General features: G+C 32.9%; 2 protein-coding genes across 3 annotated transcripts in view; one reads left to right on the top strand and one right to left on the bottom strand.

The window, feature by feature from the left end:
• LOC111064395 (poly [ADP-ribose] polymerase) overlaps window positions 1-8,529 on the bottom strand; it is a 33,107-nt gene extending 24,578 nt beyond the window's left edge. Inside the window, exons 1-6 of the mRNA XM_039439887.1 lie at window positions 8,156-8,529; window positions 6,684-6,825; window positions 4,598-4,770; window positions 3,152-3,357; window positions 1,751-1,964; window positions 348-553 (exon numbers count right to left, since the gene is read on the bottom strand). Of these exons, the coding sequence (XP_039295821.1) occupies window positions 348-553; window positions 1,751-1,964; window positions 3,152-3,357; window positions 4,598-4,770; window positions 6,684-6,825; window positions 8,156-8,287 (1,073 nt within the window). The 5' untranslated portion in view covers window positions 8,288-8,529. The remainder of the gene's footprint in view (window positions 1-347; window positions 554-1,750; window positions 1,965-3,151; window positions 3,358-4,597; window positions 4,771-6,683; window positions 6,826-8,155) is intronic.
• Window positions 8,530-8,881: 352 nt separating this feature from the next.
• The window catches only part of LOC111064403 (serine/threonine-protein kinase PAK 3), a 32,136-nt gene continuing 19,431 nt past the window's right edge, over window positions 8,882-21,586 (top strand). The window contains exons 1-3 of one of the 2 annotated variants that reach the window (XM_039439888.1): window positions 8,882-9,067; window positions 9,435-9,553; window positions 14,987-15,185. In XM_039439888.1, coding sequence (XP_039295822.1) covers window positions 9,498-9,553; window positions 14,987-15,185 — 255 coding nt within the window. In that variant the 5' untranslated portion in view covers window positions 8,882-9,067; window positions 9,435-9,497. Of the gene's footprint in view, window positions 9,068-9,434; window positions 9,554-12,161; window positions 12,358-14,986; window positions 15,186-21,586 lie in introns of those variants that run through there. The other variant, XM_039439889.1, reaches the window with a different exon arrangement.

The raw sequence follows: 21,586 nt of genomic DNA on the forward strand, positions 1-21,586 counted from the left end.
TAACTACAATCCTTCAATTGAAATACATTAATAGAAGTGTAGTTGACAAATAATAAAACAGTGTTTTTTAATTATCGAGAACTTCCACAATATCAACGCATACTCAACAAATATTTCAATTTACATAACCTAGCTACATTTTGACTGTTGTATAAATTAGAATTGGAACGGTTTTGGGCTTATAAGCCTGTGGTACTTTTCTGAAAGTTGTGTATTTCTAAATGATTGAAAAATAAATTATAAATTTAGTTGAAAGCAGATTGAAAGTAGGATGACATATACTCAACAAAAATCTAATTGAAAGTAAATTGACTTTCGATTAATACATCAGCTGATGCAGTACTCACAATTCGGCACAGTTTTTCTTGATTTCTTTGGGGAGTTTGAAGGCGGTTCGCTTGGGTTTCTCGTATATTTCCTGGCACTTGACCCATTCTGTCAGATTTCCGTGACAAGCATATCCTACTCCCGTCTTGAAAAGCAGCTGTCCCTTGCATTTAGTGCAAGCTGCTGGCACTCCAAAAGACATCAGATCTGCCAGACGGTCTAACATCTAGAAACCAAAAAACAATTGGTTAATTTTTCAAATGTTGTAAATTGCAACCGGTTTTCAATTCATTTTATTGAAAGGAGACGATCTAGCATCTGAAATTCAAAAAACAATTATTTTTTAAAGTAGTTATTTTTTAAATGCTGTACTCATGAATTTCTTCATCCATTACGAACAGCTAAGGGCAGACTCCGAGCTCGGGATTTAGCTAAGTTCTAGACTTTAACTGGCTTTGAACTCTGGAGTCAGAAAATTGGCTTTCCGAAACGGGGCGTAGTCGTAGTTTTTATGATAATCTTTATTTTCTCATTTCTATAATTGGGAACGTTTTTCCTTGACGAAATGAAACATTCCTAAATAATTCAAAATAGCTGAAACTTTACACTATTTTCTATTTATTTTATTATGTGTTCAATTTTCTAGTTTTTCAAAATTTAATTTAAGCGTGGTCTACGACGACGCCCCGTTTCGGAAAGCCATTTTACTGACTACAGCTGTTTAAAGTCTAGAACTTAGCTAAATCCAGAGCTCGGAAACCGGCCCTATTTGTTTCGTCAATTTTTAACACTGAAAAGACGATTGGCAGACTACAATAATTGTAATAAGTATGGAATATTTACTCACTGACTGGAGCATGCTATGCCAAGGAACAGAACCCTCAATTTCGCAATAAAATAAAAAATTAGCCCGGTTGCACAAAAGCCGGTTGAATTTTAACCGTGATTAATTTCACGAGAGCCAATCAGAGAAGGCCTTTCTGATAATCAATAATAGGACAGCTTCTCTGATTGGTTCTTGTGGAATTAATCACGGTTAAAATTTAACCGGCTTTTGTGCAACCGGGCCTTAGAGTTGTAAGCATTAGAGAACTAATCTGAAAACCAAATCATTATTGATACACCAATGCCGATTTTATACATTATAAAATATATTACTAAAATAAATGAACTAAGGTAGACTGTAATTGAAAGTATATAAACAGTTTAAAATGAAGTAGATTCAAAGGTAGTTGGTAGTAATTAAGAGTAGCACAAAAGCCGGATTAATTTTAACCATGATTAATTTCACGAGAACCAATCAGAGAAGTCCTTTCTGGTAATCAATAATAGGACAGCTTCTGTAATTGGTTCTTGTGGAATTAATCACGGTTAAAATTTGACCGGCTTTTGTGCAACCGGCACTAACAGTAATAGTACTAACCCTATCAACTCCAGCAGGTATCTCCTGGTTGTTGTATTCCAGTAAATCCTGTAGGAATTTCTTCTTCTCTTCGCTGACCATCTTTATCAGGTCCCTGTTCTTGAAGAATAGTTGCGATTGCTTTTTCAACTCAGCTTCATTGACGGTCGCCTCTGCTTTCTCCACTTTCGCTTTTTTCGCAGGAGCCTCACCATCGACTGCGTCTTCTTTTTTACTGCAAATTTCAACATCATTATTTATTTTTACATTAAAAACATACAAAAATTTCTAATATTTTTTGCAATTGTGAAGGAAGATTTTTGTTTGGATTTGTATTTAAAATTAATTAATCTGATTAATTCAAAATTGTGGTAGATACATTATTTTGGACTCAAATTTGTTGTATGAATTAAGTTATCATGTTTACATAAGCACGAGACTTTGTTTTCCAAATTAAGGTTTAGAGCAGTTTTGGGCGAATGCCTGTTGTTTTTACCTCAACTGTATTTGTATATTTATGAATAAATAAATAAAATTGCATTATGTAGCCTACATCAAGAATCTAGCGGGTGATTCTCATCAATTATCATATCTACATTAAAAAAGTCTCATAGACATCGAGTACATCTTATTAATATTTTAATTCAAGGATAAATGCAATAGATATTAAGTGTTATATTAAAATATAGTTTGGTGTTTTAATTTCTATAAATTCAAAATGTTTAGCTTGTATATATTTTTGGTCGAAAATTGTCTTGAACGTTTTACAGTAGAAACATAACTTATTTTTTGGACATTTTATTTATTTATCAAAATTTGGGAATGGAATAGTTTTGGGCCAAGCCTGTTGTTCCTTCCTAATCATATTTATATGATTTGTGATTCTGTCCACGAATAAATAAATAAATGCAATAGATAATGTTGTAAATCTTAATGATCAAGTTTAGTATAATGTTATTGATCTATCTCATTCACATGAATATATTTTTGTGATTATCTTCTTCGTGATATTCTCACTGATAATCTTATGTGTTCAAATGCAACGGGTTGGGTAACCAGAGTAGGCACAAAACTGTTGGTGTTCGAATGCAGTGTATACAGATTATGAATAATCACTGTAATAATTAATAACTATTATGTAATAATTAATATCAGAGTTTACAGTTCATCAGAGATTGACAATGGTGTAATAGCCGAAACCGGTCTTTCTAAGTGTCAATAAATCTGTGGTTTTTGACAATTTCTTAGTCTTTTTCATTTAATATAATTGTTATACAGTAATAATATTCCATCATTTGGTAAAAACTGCTATTTTTAATAAAATCTTCCACATATAGTGGTATTGACTCGAGGATCTAATCAATAAGAACTCTCTCTACACTAGTAAAATTAAAGATAATTGCACTTAAATTGAATACTCACACATCAATCTTAGGCAGTAGATTTTTGATCATATTCTTGTCCTCATCTCTGAGAGAGTCGTAGCCTGGCAACTGATCTCCACTGGCATAAAACTCCAACTCGGCTCTCAATTTGTTGAAACACTCTGGATGATGCCACTGTGGGATGCCGCCAAATCTCTTAGCTTCGTTACTCTCGTACTCTTTCTTAGATATACGAACTTCTTCCTGAAAATTACATAAAATTTGTTTGTTAAAAATGAATAAAATCAAGACAAAAATATATCTATCTCGGTAGTTTTATTATTTCTTCCTGAGGGTGATGCTCACATAATAACAATGCCGTGTGACCTGGCCGGAGACGGCCGTGCACGGACGTATGAACCTGTTGCAATGGACGAGCATTTATACATTTCTTTACCGGACGAGTTCGGTAGTTTTCGGCCGAGGCTAGTTCGGATGAAATCGGTTCCAGTGGACGGCCCACCTAAGAATGTCCTCCGGTTGGCTAATTCTCACAAAAATGATTCTCAGCCAATCGGAGCACTATATGAGTGTCGGCCGACAATCGTCAAGTGTAAAACAGCCAATGGGCGTAACAGACTAATAACTCTTCAATTTAGTTCCTAGGTATTTTCCGTAACTTTTATCAATTTATATATTAAAATGTATTCATTTTTATTAAAATAACAAAACTATTAGGAAACATTTATTTTAAATTTATTTTTTAAACCTGACGATGGTGTGAACACTAAAACTAGTTGCTATGATTTAAGGGGAGTCGGAAGGGCCTATTATACCAATGTTAAATTGGCCAACTTCAATGTACCTTTTTGAGATTTCAATTGGAGATGAACTCACAATTTTTTTCAATAAAAAAATGCATCTTTATCTCCAATCTGATGGAAGGAATTTACTGCGAAATAATTTTTTTTTAATACATTTTTTTAGAAAGTTGTATTTTTCCCAATTATTTCGAAGTATTTATTATCAATATCTCTGTCAATATTTAAAATATGATAAATCGCCTCCATCACTTTTTAAGAGTAATGCCTATTGTACATGTCTGCAAAATTTCAAAGCTCAATCTTCACAGAAGTCTCAAAAAAGGAACATTTATATGGAAAATATGTTTTTTTTTTCAGGAATCGCATGCAATTTTTCTAAAAAAATGTATTCAGAGAAAAAATGATTTTAGAGTAAATTCCTTCCATCAGATTGAAGATAAAGATGCATTCTTTCATTAAAAAAAACTGAGTCTATTACCAGTGGAAATCTCAAAAAGGTACCTTGAAGTTGGCCAATTTAACATTGGTGGTATAGGCCCTTCCGTGGTATATGCCCTTCCAATTCCCCTTAATCTATTATTTTATTAATTTCAAAGGGTGCTATAATTCTATTTTATAAACAATTTATTTATATTTTCGACATTCTTAGATTTTGATTGAAATATTGTGAACTTGTTTACCTTGACAATCTTCTCATCGCAGCCTTTACAGGTAGCGCGGCTGCTCTTGGCATATTCAACGAGAAAGTCTTTCAACTCATTGCTTGCCGCTGTCTGCTTTCCCCTTTTAGTTGCTTTCTTTCCTTTTCCTTTAGCCGGCTTTTCATCGACTGCTGATCCTGGCCCGCTTTCGGCTACAAAAAATGAAGAATTTTTGAAAAATAAAAACAAGCAACAAAAATGTGAATTTATTGTTTAAAAAAAAAGATGACATTCGGTTAATGATTTCTGTAAGTGATTGAAAATAAGATAACATTCTGGCTCGTACACAAACAAAAGTGTATTAGAGCAACAGAAATGTGTAGGCTATTTGTTGTTTGAAAATTGGGATAACAATACATTCTGGCTCATAAACAAACAAACATGTGTTAGAGCAACACAAATAGGCTATGTATTTATTGTTTGGAAAATAAGATTTGATTGTGTGAATATAATAGGCTACATTTATAATAAAATTCTATGTAAAATGAAATACAGATATAATGGTGATTGATGCTGACGTCTGTAGATATACTACAAGTTCTAAGTGTACAATACTTTAGGGTGTACAACAAGCTCCCCTTGGAAAAACGAAGGTGCACGGAAACTGTAAACTTTAAGAAAACATATACAGAGTGATTATAAAAGGACTTTACAACTTTGAGAGTACATAGATATTTATTGAAATCACTTACAGAATAAATTGAGAAAGGTGTCATTTTGTTACAAAACACTCTAAGTTCAAGGTGTGGGTGTTATTTTGGTTCGATGTGACAGCCGTTGGTAATGCGACATACATCCCACCGATAATCGAATTCTTGCCACACTCGTACCAGCATATCAGGCGTAACTTGTACAACCGCAGCGATCCGAATGTGGTCTGATTTCGGAGGTCATTAAGATTGTCTGGTAGAAGCGGAACATAAACCTTATCCTTAATGAATCCCCACAGGAAGAAATCCATAAGTGTTAAATCCGGTGAGCGAGGTGGCCATGCAATTGGCCATGCTTGGTAAATCCAGCAAACTTGAAACCGAATGTCTATAAAATCCCGAACTTCTCCGTGGAAATGAGCTGGTGCACCACCATGCAGAAAGTAAAAAGACACTTGTTCATCTTGTTCAACATGACGGTGAATTAGCTCAATACCTCGGAGAAGTTCGGGATTTTCTAGGCATTCGCTTTCAATTTGCCAATTGCATGGCCACGGATTTAACAACGATGGATTCCTTCCTGTGGAGTTTCATTAAGGATAAGGTTTATGTTTCGCTTCTACCAGACAATCTAAATGACCTCCGAAGTCGGATCACATTCGGATCGCAGTGGTTGCACAAGTTACGCCTGATATGCTGGTACGAGTGTGGCAAGAAATCGATTACCGGTGGGATGTATGTCGCATTACCAACGGCTGTCACATCGAACCAAAATAACACCCACACCTTAAATTTGGAATGTTTTGTAACAAAATTACACCTTTCTCAATTCTGTGATTTCAATAAAAATTTATGTGCTCTCAAAGTTGTAAAGTCCTTTTATAATCACTCTGTATATCTTTTTCAGAAGGCATACTACTCTATGAAGGTGTTTTGGGAGGACGGCTGACCTCCAGATGATCAGATGAGACTTATGAAGACCATGGCTGCAAGGCTTCTAGTGTTATTTCTGAGAGAGGATGGAACCAGTGGACTTGTGGAACACATTTTGAGACTGTTTTATAGTTAGTAGTGACATTCCATCTAAAGAGCCACATAAACGAACTATCTGCAGCCATCTCGTTATTTGTGTTTTAAACTTTGACGAAGTCTGTTTGGCGACTGCCGGTCATGGACTGAATATACTGAATAGTATATACAAGTAAGTACCGGTATAGTATCAAAAAATATCAAAACTATGTAGATGATACAGAAAATGGTTTGAAATGCAATAAATGAATAATATATAAGATGTTTTTTTGGAAATGTATTTTGCACATTATTTTTAAACTAATAGCTCAGATACATAGCCTACCTGATACATTCTGCTTCACCCATGTAACTATAAACATTTTATACTTGAGCAAATAGCTTACCGATTTTATTCTGAATCTTTTGCTGGTCTTCCCATCTTAAATCCGAGTAGTGGGCAATGTCCCCAACTGATTTTGGTCTTTGTTTGGAAAAAAAGCACATGAAATGATACCAGTGCGCCATTTTTCCATCAAACACTGGAGACTGTAAGCAATATAAATTCATTTTTAAGCTTATAATTATAATTGAGTAAATAATATTAATTAGAATATTGGTTTATTATACATGTCAAGGATAGTGACGAGCACCATATCTACAATAGTCATACAATAATACAAAAAACAAGATATTGATACATAAAACACAATAATTGTACATAATAGAACAACTCTCATCATAACACAAATAACTTATATCTAAGACCTAGACAACATTTATAACTAATGCAACATATTCAATGGTCGAAGATACTTCGCTACTCATAAAAATATTTCTCTAATAGCCAACATTTTAGATTTGTCTTGAAAGAGTTTAGGGTTTGGGCAGCTTTTATATTCTGGGGTAAATCTAATTTGCCAATCTAATTTGGGTTGTGCTCATAAAACCCTGTCCTATGCTCTTCAACTCTGACTGAGCCCCTGTATCTTGTATTGTGTTGATGAACATCCACACCTGTCATCCAATCATCTTTCATTTTATAAGCAAAGATTGCCAGATTGTACAAGTAGAGAGTAGGATCCTTCAAAATTCTATTATCTTTGAATAGCGATCCACACGAGAAACGGGGTGGTTCCTAAATATGATTCTTAGGACTCTCTTTTGGGCACGGAAGATAGAGGTAGAGAATCTTGATCCTCCCCACAACAATATCCCATAAGACAGTAATGACTCATAATATCTGTAGTAAGCAGAGATCACTGCCTCATCAACTAATACCCTACTGAGCCTATACTAAATACAAAAAATACTAAGCATGGACATTGCATACGCAGCTGAGTTTAATCTCCTAAAAAGAGATTGAACATTATAAATAGGGCTTATTATAAAGAGAGAAATATTATGAAAAGAGCTTACATTTATGTTGACTGTGAAGTATAAATCAAGAGAATTTTAGAATTTATAGAAAAAAATTAATTTATATGGAGTTTGGAGCTAAATTAGTAGTTAATAAGTTGATACTTTGGTTCTGTTCAGATGGAAGTAAATTAAGCCTTGTGCACACCGATGCCAATGAATGCCGCGTTGTCAATTGTGGCTTTGTGAAAGAAAATTTTTATTAAAAAATCACAAGAATCATCCCGTGTCGGTGTGGTGAAGACTTGAGACTAAATTTTCTTCATGTTTTTAAAATTTACTGGTACAAATATTTTCAAGATTGGTACCAGGATTTCAAGAGACCTCTCTGGACCCGTTGATAAAAAGTATTTTGTGATAAAGTGGACATGGCAGCATTGTAGGATATCAAAATTAGCTGCTACATGTGCAAAAGCATGCCAAGAGGTGGAATCTTTGAAACCTAAAATATTGTTCTTACCTTCACCATTACAGCCAAACGGAGAGTGGCTTTTTCTATTGTTGATTTGCATCCTTTACATGAAGCTCTGCCACTTTTTGCATATTCTGCTTTGTAGGGATAATCAAGAACTCCTTCATCGTCACTCGGCATTTTGAGTAACAAAGATAACCTCAAAAGATGAAAAAGAATAGAGATTGTCTGTACAGAAACGGAATACTTTGCAAAAGTTTACTACAAATAAATTTGAATAGAAAATAAACTTGAAAAGTCAACAATTAAACAAAATTCACCGCAAAATTTACAAAAATGCGGAGCAAAGCCAAATTTACTGACAAGAACGTATGGTTTGTTGCCGCTGATTTTGTATGTGCATTGTGTTCGTGTTCCCGGCTAATGCTTTTCAGCCTTTTGAATCATCTTCGATACTTTGAAATTGTAGGTTAGTGACAAATGAAATAATTATTTTGAAGGAGTTTTTGAGTCTATAGATAAAGAATAAATAAAGAGAAATTGATGGAAGATTTTGGGATTTAATATTCAGAAAATGTTTCAAGAATGTTACAAATATCCTGCTCTATTCATCTTCAAAAAAAGCTGACTTATTTGAATTCACTATTGTATTTGAATAAATATGTCTGAAATTGCATTATGTATTTGTTATTTTTCTTTATTTGGATACTTTTAAAATCTATCATTTCATGCGCTCTTGCTTTCGAGTTTTATAGGTTGTCATACCTTCAAATCCCAATGTAATGGCGAATGGTCGATGAATATGGCGCTGTCGAATGCATTTCAGCAGGAGACAAAGAATCTTGATTTTGAGTTTTTTTAATTTTGTGTGAATGTAGGAATATTTTCCTGGTGTGTGCGTCATCACAAAAATGCCTAGAAGTGTTTAGCATAGGTTAAAAATTAGTTCATTTCAATAAGGTAAAGATACAAGTTGTGTTGAATACGTGTTTTTAGAACTTGAATCTAATGTTACCGCTTATATCATTTTATTTATGGAACTGATCATTACCAAGACCTTGGTTTATAAGTTTTTACTTACTCATTAGTATTCCAATACTAAAAGTACTCTCCAAAACACTATCAAGGCTTTTTAAAGTTCATGTATCTCTTTGGTAACTTATCTATTTATCATGCCACTTCAAATTTTCAAGTAGTGGTGAATTAGTCACCGTTTTTTTTTCAATGACTGACTTTTTGTTTTAACAAAACTCTGATCAAATTCAAGTAATCACTTGTGTTTACCTTTTTGTTTTAACCCCTAATTTAAAAACTTGTTTGCCCCTAGGTTGCTTTGGAAATTGTCAAAATTGGTTTTCATTGTAAGAATTCCTACGAAGTGACAGTAATCATGTCTGATGATGAAGACAAACCCCCTGCTCCACCAGTCCGTTTAACAAGCAACAGGTAATAAATTATTTTATAAACATATCTTTATAATTTTAACTCGACAAAAGCATGCTTTATGATAATATAGGTTAGGTTGGCTAATACTCCAAAATGAATGAGGTCCTATCCAATCATAACTACAAAAATTATGTAGGCTATAAGCTAGCCATCTAAATTTTATTATCTTATATTAATGCTACATATCATGCTAATTAGTGAAGAATTGGAAAGTCGCACATAACCTTTAGGCCTATTTGGACAATTTATTTTATGAAATTGGAATGAAAAGAAGTTTTGGACTGTAGTCTGTTTCTTTGTCCTTGAGTTGATTGTAAATGATTAATAAATTAATTAATTAAGAAAATAAAATTAATACTACTTTGCATTCAGTTTGTTGAATGTTTATGTAGGAATAAGAGTAGGAAAGTTTAGTGAAATTCAGTAAAAAGGAAACTTACTTTTCATGTCTATAGTCTCTGCTGAATAAGATATTGGCTCAATATTAGTTTCTAATAGACTAATACTTTTATTGCTTTCAATTTCCAGTTCATAATTTTTAAAATCAATAGAGATATCTATGAAAATGTAAGACTCCACTTACTATTCAAAGCAAATAACATTTTTCAAATTATCATTCCATTATTATGTACCATTAAATAATCCTGGTATTGTAAGATATTCTGATCATTTATTTATAGGCTACATTACATTTCTTGCTTTATTTATTCTTATTTCTTTGTATTTTGATCCTTAACTTCCACTAATCTATTGTAATAACATTTTCCATTCCAACTTCTCAACTCCCAGATCAAGAGCCAACCAGGAAGCTTTTAAAGAGATTTCTAAATACATAGCAAAACTCCAAACCCTTATCATGCGTCTAATAAGCTCTTCCTATGATAATATGAATGAGTCACAACTACTATCATTTCCATGTAAATAAAAATAATCTCCACGACTGTGTCGGTTTCTAAATAAAAAAACGTTTGTCTCATCGTCATATAATTAATTGATTCCATGCAAATAGAAATAATATCTTTGATTGTGTCAGTTTTTAAATAAATGAACGTTTGACTCATTGTCACATAATCAATAAAGTGATGCTGTTTTCCATGATTGTGTAAAGCCGCGTCCACACTATGTCGATCGACTCTGTCGACCCGGTCGATCGATAAAGTCGCTCGACACCTTCGACTGTGTCAACTCGACAAAATTGCCTCAGTACATGTGGACGAGTCGATCGACAACCATCATAAATTTTCATACATAATCGAGTGTTTTATACATAATCGAGTGTTTTATATTTAATCGAGTGTTTTATTTTAAATATAAATCGAATTTTTATAATTATAAAATGAGTGATGATAAAGATGCTGGAGCAGCGGCTTCTGCTGCAATTCTTATTGCCATTTGGGAAGCCAAAAAGATCGTCGTCCGCGGAGATTTTGGGTACGGCCTAGCCTTGTTCGAGGCAGAAAAAAGTATAGTACGGAGGAATTTATGGAAGATTTATTGCTGGATGAGGTTGACGAATTAAATCTAGAATATAGATGTGACGCGGGCTTTAAAAACTTTTTTAGAATGAAAAGTTCCTATTTTGAAAATCTTTTGAAAATGATTGCGCCTAACGTAATTAAAAAAGACACACCATTCAGAAAAGCAATTCCAGTAAACCATCGCCTTGCTGTAACGCTGCACTTTTTGGCAACTGGCGATTCATACACTTTTTTTGAAAAAATTAGAAAATTTCTAATTTTCTTTTCCTCCTCCACTTTTTCAATGTCAAATGACACCGCAATTTCCACCAAACCATCATGCCGTTTGTTTCTGTTTTTATAGTCAACATCACTTGAATCCCATAAGAACGATCACGGTACATTTCAATAAAATTCGACGTTTGGGTATCACTCCAATTCATTTTCAATAAAAATGTAAGCACTTGAACAACAGTATAGCACTATTCTATTTTTCAAAACGGCAGTGACAAGATCGACACGTCCACACTGGTGCCTTCGACTCGACTGTCTTTGATCCGGACCGACCTGATTCGGGTTGCGTTCGACTCGACTCGACAGCGCTCAACAATGTCTAGCGACACGTCCAGACTTGTTCGTCATTATCGATCGACTTTGTCGATCGGTGTCGATCGACATAGTGTGGACGCGGCTTAAGTATCTTAACTACAACATAGTCATAAAATCATAATCTACTATAATGAAAAGCTTTAAGATTTATCAGATCTCAATCGATTCCGAAATAATTTGCTGTTCACAAATAGATTCACCTCTGAAAATATTCATGAATTTGTTAGACTTCCTTATCTAATAGCGATCAATTCAGTCTGTGATTCATACCTAGTCAATGCCACTTCCTTTGTATTGTATTTATATACATATACATCAACAAAACTGTTTATAAAGACAGATCTACAGATGTAATCAATGCTTTTACATGAACGTAGAAAAATATACATGCTATGAAAGTTTAAACAGGTATACAATGTTGCAGAAAAAGTGTCGAATTGCCAAAACAAACGTTGCTAAACGGAATTGAATTTTAAACAATGGTGAACAACAAAACAATTGCTACTTTAGTACGTGACGGTGTACTGTAGTATTGTCAGTTACATCAGAGAGTAGGCATTTAGAAGGTTGCTTTCTATACTATTGGTTAACATTCTATTTCTGACAAGATAATTTCTCTGATACTATAAGTATTTTCACTTTACCAGGTTGTCAATATTAGTTCATGTCAATCAAGTTTTCTATTTGTTTTTCTTTGTGAAAGTGTTAGTGTAAGTGAATGTTTTATACTCATTCTAGGTGAGCAGGAAAAGGCCGCTGGTATTATTTTAGTTATGTAACTAATTTTCGTGTTTTAATTGGCTGAAAATAGTTTTAATGCACCAAACTTGACTTGCTTATAGCATAAGCATCATCATCAACATCATCATCATTAGACTCATGTTCAGTAGAATGATGATGAGCATCAAAGCTTGTTTTTTTCGTAAATGAAGCTATCTTTGTTGAAAACTAAAAATATTGTGTTTTTATTCCATTTGGGAAAAATTGTACAACCTCTCATAACAGTGTTGATTGAATCAGCTAAGTTTGGATGAACGATGTTGTGTTTTCAAGACTGAATTCATTAATTTATTCTACAAAATACTATAATCATAATATTATTATGACCATGGAGGAAAACTAGGCTTGTCTTGAATTGTATCGTAATGCTTGTATAGAAATGGAATCACAATATTCTTATTGAATGAAAAAGACTAAGAAATTGTCAAAAAACCACAGATTTATTGATACTAAGAAAGACCGTTTTATTATACCATTTCTAAGTCTTTCTAAGTATCAATAAATCTGTGGTTTTTTGACAATTTCTTAGTCTTTTTCATTCAATATGAATAATTACCACAATATCAACTTCTCAACTACACAAAAATCACAATATTCCTTCAGAGTAGTTCATTCCAGTTAAAAAGTTCATCATGGTGGAATAAATTCCTTGTAAATAATATACTCCATCAGCCTAGAAATAGAAGCGATCATTATGGCGCATTTTGAAATAGAATATACATTTTCAATATTCTAAATTGAAGTTCTCCAAACCTTGGATTTAATCTTGTAACCTTAATAAATTGTATCATAGTTGACTTTTTGAATTTCAATGTCTGTTGTATTCTGTAATTTTAATTAGTGGCAATAAATTAGAGTTACTCCTCATACTTATGCGTATCGTATTGGGTTTGGAGAACTTCAACTGAGAATATCGAAACATTTATATTTTATTCAAAATGCGCATAATGAACGTTTCTTTTTCTAGACAGATGGATAATATATTATTACAAGGAATTTATTCAAACATTACATCACTATAAAGAAAACTAACTATCTTGATAATACTGAATAAATTATTGAAAAAGATGATATTATGCTGTGAACAATACTGTATTACTTTTATCAGTAATTCTACAATTTGAATCGCTATTATTTTATTGATTCATAAAACTTTCATTTTATTCCTCAAAATGGAATGTGATGTTGAATTAATTATTGGTGGTTTATGATAGATTGATTTTTTGTTGCATTTTTCAATCGTGAATTATTACTTATACTCTGTTTATCAATAATATTTCTCTTTAATCGCGGTTGTAATAATCGATTAATTAAGTTTAAATGACATCTCAACTTCGTCAAATTGTTTGAATATTGGGCAAGTCTAATTTATCTGCAACTATTCAAATAAAATCATGGATAATTTAACCTCTATAATTTCAATATTTATATACATTCAAGCTAATATGAATGAATATTATTAAAAAGCAGCTAAATTATATTCATGCCTACGGAACGCACGTTTTGCAATGAAATAAAACTGTTGACTTGCAAATTTTACAAATTACAACCAGCTTAATTGTCACTTTTTAATATTTTTTGTCGATGCTGTATTTTCAAAATTATTTTGCCTTGACTGTATTAAAGAAAATACAGATCATTTTTATTTATCCATTCTTTTTCTATCAGTAGAAACAGATAATACAGTAAACAGTAGTACAATAAATTAAATTGTATTGAAGTTACTCCATCATTGCTTATCTATTACTGTAAACTGCATCCTCACTTGAAAAATTGATAATCTATAATTTTGTATACTGCGTACTTACATAATTGGTGTAATTTATAAGTAGCTGTAATTTTTTACGAAAGATTTGTGTGTGTTACCCTAATTTCTTTTAATTTTCTGTTTGTTTTGGTTTGTTGTGGTCTCTTATCATTGATTATTGTATTTTGAAGCTTTTTCACTATATCAATACTAATTTTACTTCATTAACATCTAGTAAACACCAATTTGAATATCAGAGTAATAAACTAATAAATAGAATTCCGGAAGACTTAATAAAGGATAAAATAACAAAAACAAATTGAGATTAATAAGATCGTGGGTAAAACAAAACTATTATTTTAAAATTGAGAATTGAGTTGACTGAATCAACAATTTTTGGCAATATTAATTATTGTGTAAAAATTACTAAAACTTGACAATTTTTATATTATTTTTCTATTCATCTATATTTTGTTCATCAAGTATTTTATTATTGCTAAAATTCAACATCCATAGATTATCATCCATCAACAGAATTGTATCATTTGTACTGCTGTTATTAGATTAAAAAATGTATTTCTTATTTTTAGAACTCGTGACTGGAGCTCAAGGCTTATTTTTCCAGTTACGCCAAAAACTATTGTAATTTAATTATTATTTGTAAAAGTATTTCTTGTATTTGGCAATAAATTCATTATTATTCATATACCAACTAATTGAGTGTTTCCCTTCATAGTCTTTGAATTTTATGTTTGTTTTGATTTTCTCTGTCTTATCAATTATTGTAGTATTTTGAAACATTTTTATGCCAACTAATTCACAATTTTTTTTGTTTTTCAGGGGTGACACAACCCCTAACCTGCCGGTCGACATGCGTCCCCTGCCGAAAGAACCGGACAGTGATGAAAGAAAGAAGAAAGCTGGCAAAAATAAAACCCGGTCGAAAGGCCGGGAGTCGGAGAAACCCAACATATCCTACCCCACCAATTTCGAACACACGGTGCACGTTGGCTTCGACGCGGTCACCGGCGAGTTCACTGTAAGTACCTACCCGACGAAAAATGTCCGCCATCTTGCTTTTTGTGTCTCCGTTTCTCCTTCCATCTTTCACTGTCCCCTCGATTTTCTGTTTCGTTTCTTCCGAGAACTGTTTTCAACACCTCTAACAACTGTCTAGCCTGGTCTGGTCGTTCTTGTATTTGCTGCGAGTTGTGGACAGTGTTTCACTGCCGTAGGTAGAAGATGGTAGTCGGGAAATGAAGTGAAAAGAAAGAGTGTTCTTTTAAGTGGACCATGTTTCACATCCTTGGATTGGTAGTCGGAAACTAAAAATTAATAATTGGTTGAAGAGCTCTTTTAATACGAAGTAGTTTATGCTCACAGTTAAAGAGAAAAGTTAGCACTGTAATCAGGAAATTTTAGATAGATTAAGTAATTGAAAATAGATCAATTGGTTGAAGAATAATAATTCTTGTAATATGAAATGTGTCATGCTTACAGCTAGAAATAAAAGTAGTTACTGTATTCTAAAAATTGAAATAAATTGTTTGGTTGAAGAGTTCTGTAAGAGTAATTGTAAAATTTGTTATTGCTCTTATTCGTTCCTCCAACTATTTGTATAACAATTTGGGAAAGGAACAGTTTTGGCTGAGGAGCCTCTTGCTCCTTTCCCAATCATTCTCATAAAGGTGTGTATAGATATACGCGCCGCGAACATGAGCAATTTTTAATCAGCTGATTATATCTGTATTTTTACAGAAACGGTAAGATACAGATATGAAAAGCTTGGCATCAGCTGATTAAAAGTGAATTGCTCATGTTCGCGGCGCGTAAATGTGTACGCACCTTATTATTTGTGTATACTCAAATGTATAGATGAATGAATAAATTGTTGTAACTTGAAGGCATTCTTGTAGAAGACTTGGACCATGATCCACAAACAGTTTTTTGACACTGTTTAGAATAAATCATAATGAATTGGTTATTTCAAAACATGTTCTTATGGGTTTTTGTAGAAGTGGTACATGTTTACACAACCATGAAATAATGTCATTCAAAAATTGAAATGGATTTATTGCTGGAAGAGCAAGTTATTATTCATTGATAGTAATTTTGAAGTTGCATGTTGGCATACAAGTTATACTTTTGAGACATGTTTCACAAAGTTTTTCAAATATTTCTGTACTTCAATTATTACAATATTTTTGAACTTTGTAAACTTGATAAATTCGAGAGAGAAATAGCACAAGGTATCTTTATCTTTTTTCTCCCAATAAATCCAATGTTGTGCTTTTTTGTAAGAGTAAATAAAGAATTATATGTATTTCTTTGACATATTGTATTATGTTTTTTTGTGCAATAATAATAATAAACGATTTGCTACTGCAAACTTATAACTTGAATTGCTTCGATGTAGTAAAAATTATGAGAAAGTTATTCATGGAAAAAGAAAATATTTGTCATTCTCAACATTTATTCCACTGTTAACTGAAATATAATGAATGATTAAAAATGTTATGTTTTCACTTTATTTTTGACGTTTTTTTACTAATATTCTATTGACATTCTTTACAAAATTTACTCTCTTGAATTAGGTGACATAAATTGGCTGTCACTATGCAATATATGGAACAGAAAATAATTAAGTACTCATTTCCTAGTTTCCATATGCAAATCATTGAAAATTTTCTGTTTTAGTCAAAGTTTGACCAGCTTATTAGGTATGAAAACCATACTTATTGAGTAGTTTTCTAAGATTCTGATATTCAAAGCAATTCAAGAACGATCAACCAGCTAATAGGTGGTTTGGTTACATTGTATGGCTTGAGTGATAATTGCTTTTGTGTCTCAGGATGCTTTCAATAATATGGAATGTAATTGTAATAATTTGAAAACTATTATCCATACTAAATTGATTTAATCGTGGTAGTAGACTACTGAAATACTTTTCAAACAATGAAAGAATTCCACAAAATTGAGTTGAATTTACAAAACTCATACTAGTAGTAGTATTAAAATCATTAGGGCGTGGTTGCATAAAAGCCTATTAATTTTTAACCGTGATTAAATGCCACGAGAACCATTCAGAGTAAAAAGCCACCTCTGATTGGTTGTCGTGTCATTAATGACGGTTAAAATCCAACAGGCTCTTATGCATTCAGAATTGTTTAGATTGAGAAGGTTATCGACAAGTTTTGAATTTTTAAACAAGTTATACCTTTCCATGGATAATACAATTACATACCTCCTTCAAGAATAAGCAGAATGCTGAGATTTCAGACTCGACCCACGTTTGATGTAATTCAAATTGATTTTGTACTTTCATTCTAAAAAAATCATGTTTTTACTTTCCTTGCCCTATTACCATAGGTAAGGAAAGTATTGCTTTCCGAAAAAAATTGAGTTACCCCAATTTCTATACGTTTCAAGGTCCCCTGAGTCCAAAATAGTATATTTCGCACCTAGAGCAGAAAATGAGATTTTTCCAGCTCGAAATCGGTTTTCAAGTCCGAGGCCGTAGGCCGAGGACTAGAAAAGATTGAGAGCTGGAAAAGCATTTTTGCCCGTGGTGCGAACGATATTTTTCGCCACACTACAGGTATTGCTGACAAAATAAATAAAGAATACAAAATAAAGAATACTCGTTAAGCTATCGTACCTATCTCTTGATTTTAGTGGTAGAAGATTTGCAGTCAGGATTTCAGATTCTTTTAAAATTTCACTTGGAATACCACAGTCATCTTCAAGCATTTTTGAAAATTCGGAATGCACTAATCAACAATAAATAATTGAATAAAACTGGTTGCGAAGCGAATTAGTTTGATTCGAAACTGGAACTAAAATCATGGCGACTTCAGCTTATTATGAAAGTGGACACTCGCCCGATCTAGCGGATGACTTATTAATAATAATTAGCGCGTTGTTTCCAGCCATAAGCGGCTGGAAAGAGACAACTTTCTGGCCTAGACCGGAAAAGAAACCCTTTTCTGACGTCGTCTGCAAACAATGTCTTTCAGATCTACGTAGGGACTGGAAAACAGCTGCTTTCTGTGCAGTGTGGCGAAAAAGTGGTTTTCGGGTATTGGTCGGGTATCTCCCAATTAATGGAATGACTTCAAATTTGGAACTTAAGGTCCTTACAATATAAGGATCCGACACGAACAATTTCGATCAAATGCTATTCAAGATGGCGGCTAAAATGGCGAAAATGTTGTAAAAAACAAGGTTTTTCGCGATTTTCTCCAAAACGGCTCCAACGATTTTGATTAAAGTTATACCGGAAATAGTCATCGATAAGCTCTATCAACTGCCACAAGTCCTATATCTGTAAAAATTTTAGGAGCTCCGCCCCATCTATGCAAAGTTTGATTTTAGATTCTCAATTATCAGGCTCCAGATACAATTTAAACAAAAAATTTCGAGTGGAATAGATTGAGCATGGGAATCTCTACAATTAATGTTCAGTAATATTTCCACCTAAAATTAAAAATAAGCTCGAAATTCGAGAGAATGTGGTTATCCAATTGCAAACTATTGGCAACTTTTGATTCTATTAAATGATTCACTATGAAGAGATAGCAGACCTCATATATCTCCAGCGTTATTGCCCTCCCACCAGCTGGCTCGAATCTTTTAATAGTAGACTTGAGATGCGCGGGAACACTAGCGTCAGGTGATCAATTTTCATAAGGGCAAGGAAAGTTGTGTGAGTGCGCCACACCAGATTTTTGGACTCAGGGGACCTTGAAACGTATAGAAAACTTGAAATTAGGGTACCTTAATTTGTTTTTGAAAGCAATATTTTCCTTACCTATGGTAATAGGGCAAGGAAAGTAATACATTGAATTCACAAACGTAGACAACATATGACTAGATAAATATTAAGGGTATAATCACATTGGATGAGTATATGTGCAAGTGCTCGTCAAATCATGTATGAGCCAAGAAACAAAATCTGGGAAGATCCATTGAAACACGTTGTGACTTTTCTGTAGGTGTTCACAATTAACTCAACCAGAAAGTGCACGCTTTCAGTGTGAGTGCTCCTATTGCTCTTTTCAAATTTTGTTTCTTATCTGCGCGCTGTGTAATGCATAACAAAGCGTGTACTTGCACATTTAGGCTCAACTCACACTTAGGCGACTCAGGTGCAGACTCGACTCGACTCGAGTCGAGAGCATGTTTCCAAATGATGACACTCACACCAGTCGATTCTAGTCTCCGCGACTGTCACCATTTGAAAACACATGCTCTCGACTAGAGTCGAGTCTCGCCTAAGTGTGAGTTGAGCCTTACGCTTCCCAAGTTATTAAACCTCGAGGTTTTCAAGGCTCAAGACAACGATAGCAAGCATATTTGTACAGTATGAGCTACAGCTCCAAGTATTCATGATCGTATTTATCATGATACAAACGTATCAGTATGATGCAAAAGTATCAGTATGATACTTAATCAGTTGAATCTCTTTGAAATGTTCAAGTATTTGTATAAGTTACAAATCATATGAAAATTGGGAAACAATATTTAGAAATCTCATCATTATTCGACTGTGACTGGTTGAACAAATTTTCCAAATGGAAACTATGAAAAATTTGAAATCTGTTACTCAGTAGCCATAATAAACCAGTTGAGTTCGAACTCCCAGATCCCTTTAACTTACTAGACCTACAATTATTGCATTATTTAACTACTATTTAATATGTTTTAATTGGTAATACATTTAAATGTCCTTCAATACTAGATCAAACTCATTTCCACACTTGAAAAGTGTGGCAAACAGAAATTTAGATGAGATATCGAATTTTAGGATTTCCCCAATTTTCTTGCATTCTTCAACTATTCTATCATATGTTTCACACTTCAATTGAAGTAAATCATGTTTATTGCTTTACTCTATCATGTTATTCCATCAAAAAACACACTTGTGACGTTGGTTTGTTTTCTTTTCTTTTCTGTTACAAGCTGCCATGTAAAGTAAGTAACGCCAATCGCATGTTTCTCTCCTTTTTCTTTTCGTTTCTTTATGTGTTTCTTCTTCCTCTACATAAAGCATCAATACTTTGTCTGTTCATGTTTGTTTGTCATTGTAGTGTGTGTGTATTGTTGTATGAGTTTTTCATATTATATGTTAGATTGCACTTTTTGGATAAACTTTATCGGTGTTTCAAGTCTTGGCAAATTTCTCAACAAAATTCATTGTTGCATCCTTTGTATGTGTTATAAATGTAATTTCTGGTAAATTTCATTTGATGTTATATCTACTAGAGTTTGCTCGTAATCAGGGGTTTGCAAAATATCAATAAAATGACATTTCTTATCAAAAAGAAACTTTTTCATGAAATTTGTTATCAAAAATGACATTTTTCTATTACATTTCTTATATTTTTCTTCATGCTTTACAAACTGACTTACAACCTATTGATTTCCAATATATCATGCAAAAGTCGTGTTTTTAACTAGAAATATTAACACACATATTTCTATAATCTAGACTATAGAGAAAGAAACATTCTAGTACATATCTTGGGGAATTATATTGAAACCCATTGATTCACGGATAAACACATGTTTACCAAACAAAAAGTTCCTGAAAATTATCTGATCAAAGCCTATTTCACACCACCGTAGCGTATCTTGAAAAACGTCTTCGGAAGAAGTAGCCATCGTATCTGCCAATGTTAAATCTTCACTACGCCGTTTTGAAACGGACAGACTGAAACATTAGCAGATGAATCGACCAAGTCTTTCAAAAGACGTATTTCACGCTAAGGAGTTGAGAAATCAACTTAAAATTTTGTAATTTGGGGATCTCATTTCTTTGAAAATATCAGTGCATTTCACTTTATATTTTGATTTTAATTTAATAATTTCGTTATATTTTTGTTTTCATTCATCAATACCATTCTCTCATTTTACTTTACTCAATAAATTCCATTCTAAATGTGTCTTAATAGAAACACACATAGCTCAACAAGCTTAATTGAGTTTGGAATGAATAGATACTATTATTAGAATGACTCTAATTTGTTTGAATGAAATATATGGATTCTCCATTCTTGAACAAAACTGAATAATACAAAATCAATTATCACTCTAGTTATTGATGTTAATGATGTAAATATCAGCCCTCAACTTAACTTTTCTATTGGTTATCTAAATGCTCTCATAAATTCTGTATCAATGTTGAATATGTTACCTATCTTCTTCTGTGTGTTCTACCCTGAATGGTCAATGATTGTTGAGTGTGTCTTATTTTTTATTTTATAATCTCATTTAAATTTTCCAATCTCTACGTTTTATTGTATTCGGTATTATGTGTTGAATGCAATGTAACCTACCCTTCCTGCCCACGAATGAATGGGTTTAATCTATACTGTTTGGATGAATGAAATAATTTCAAATTTCCATTCAGAATTCTCTTCAGATCTGTCTATTCCGTCT

This window comes from Nilaparvata lugens, chromosome 13, assembly GCF_014356525.2.
Source record: "Nilaparvata lugens isolate BPH chromosome 13, ASM1435652v1, whole genome shotgun sequence".
NCBI lineage: Eukaryota > Metazoa > Arthropoda > Insecta > Hemiptera > Delphacidae > Nilaparvata > Nilaparvata lugens.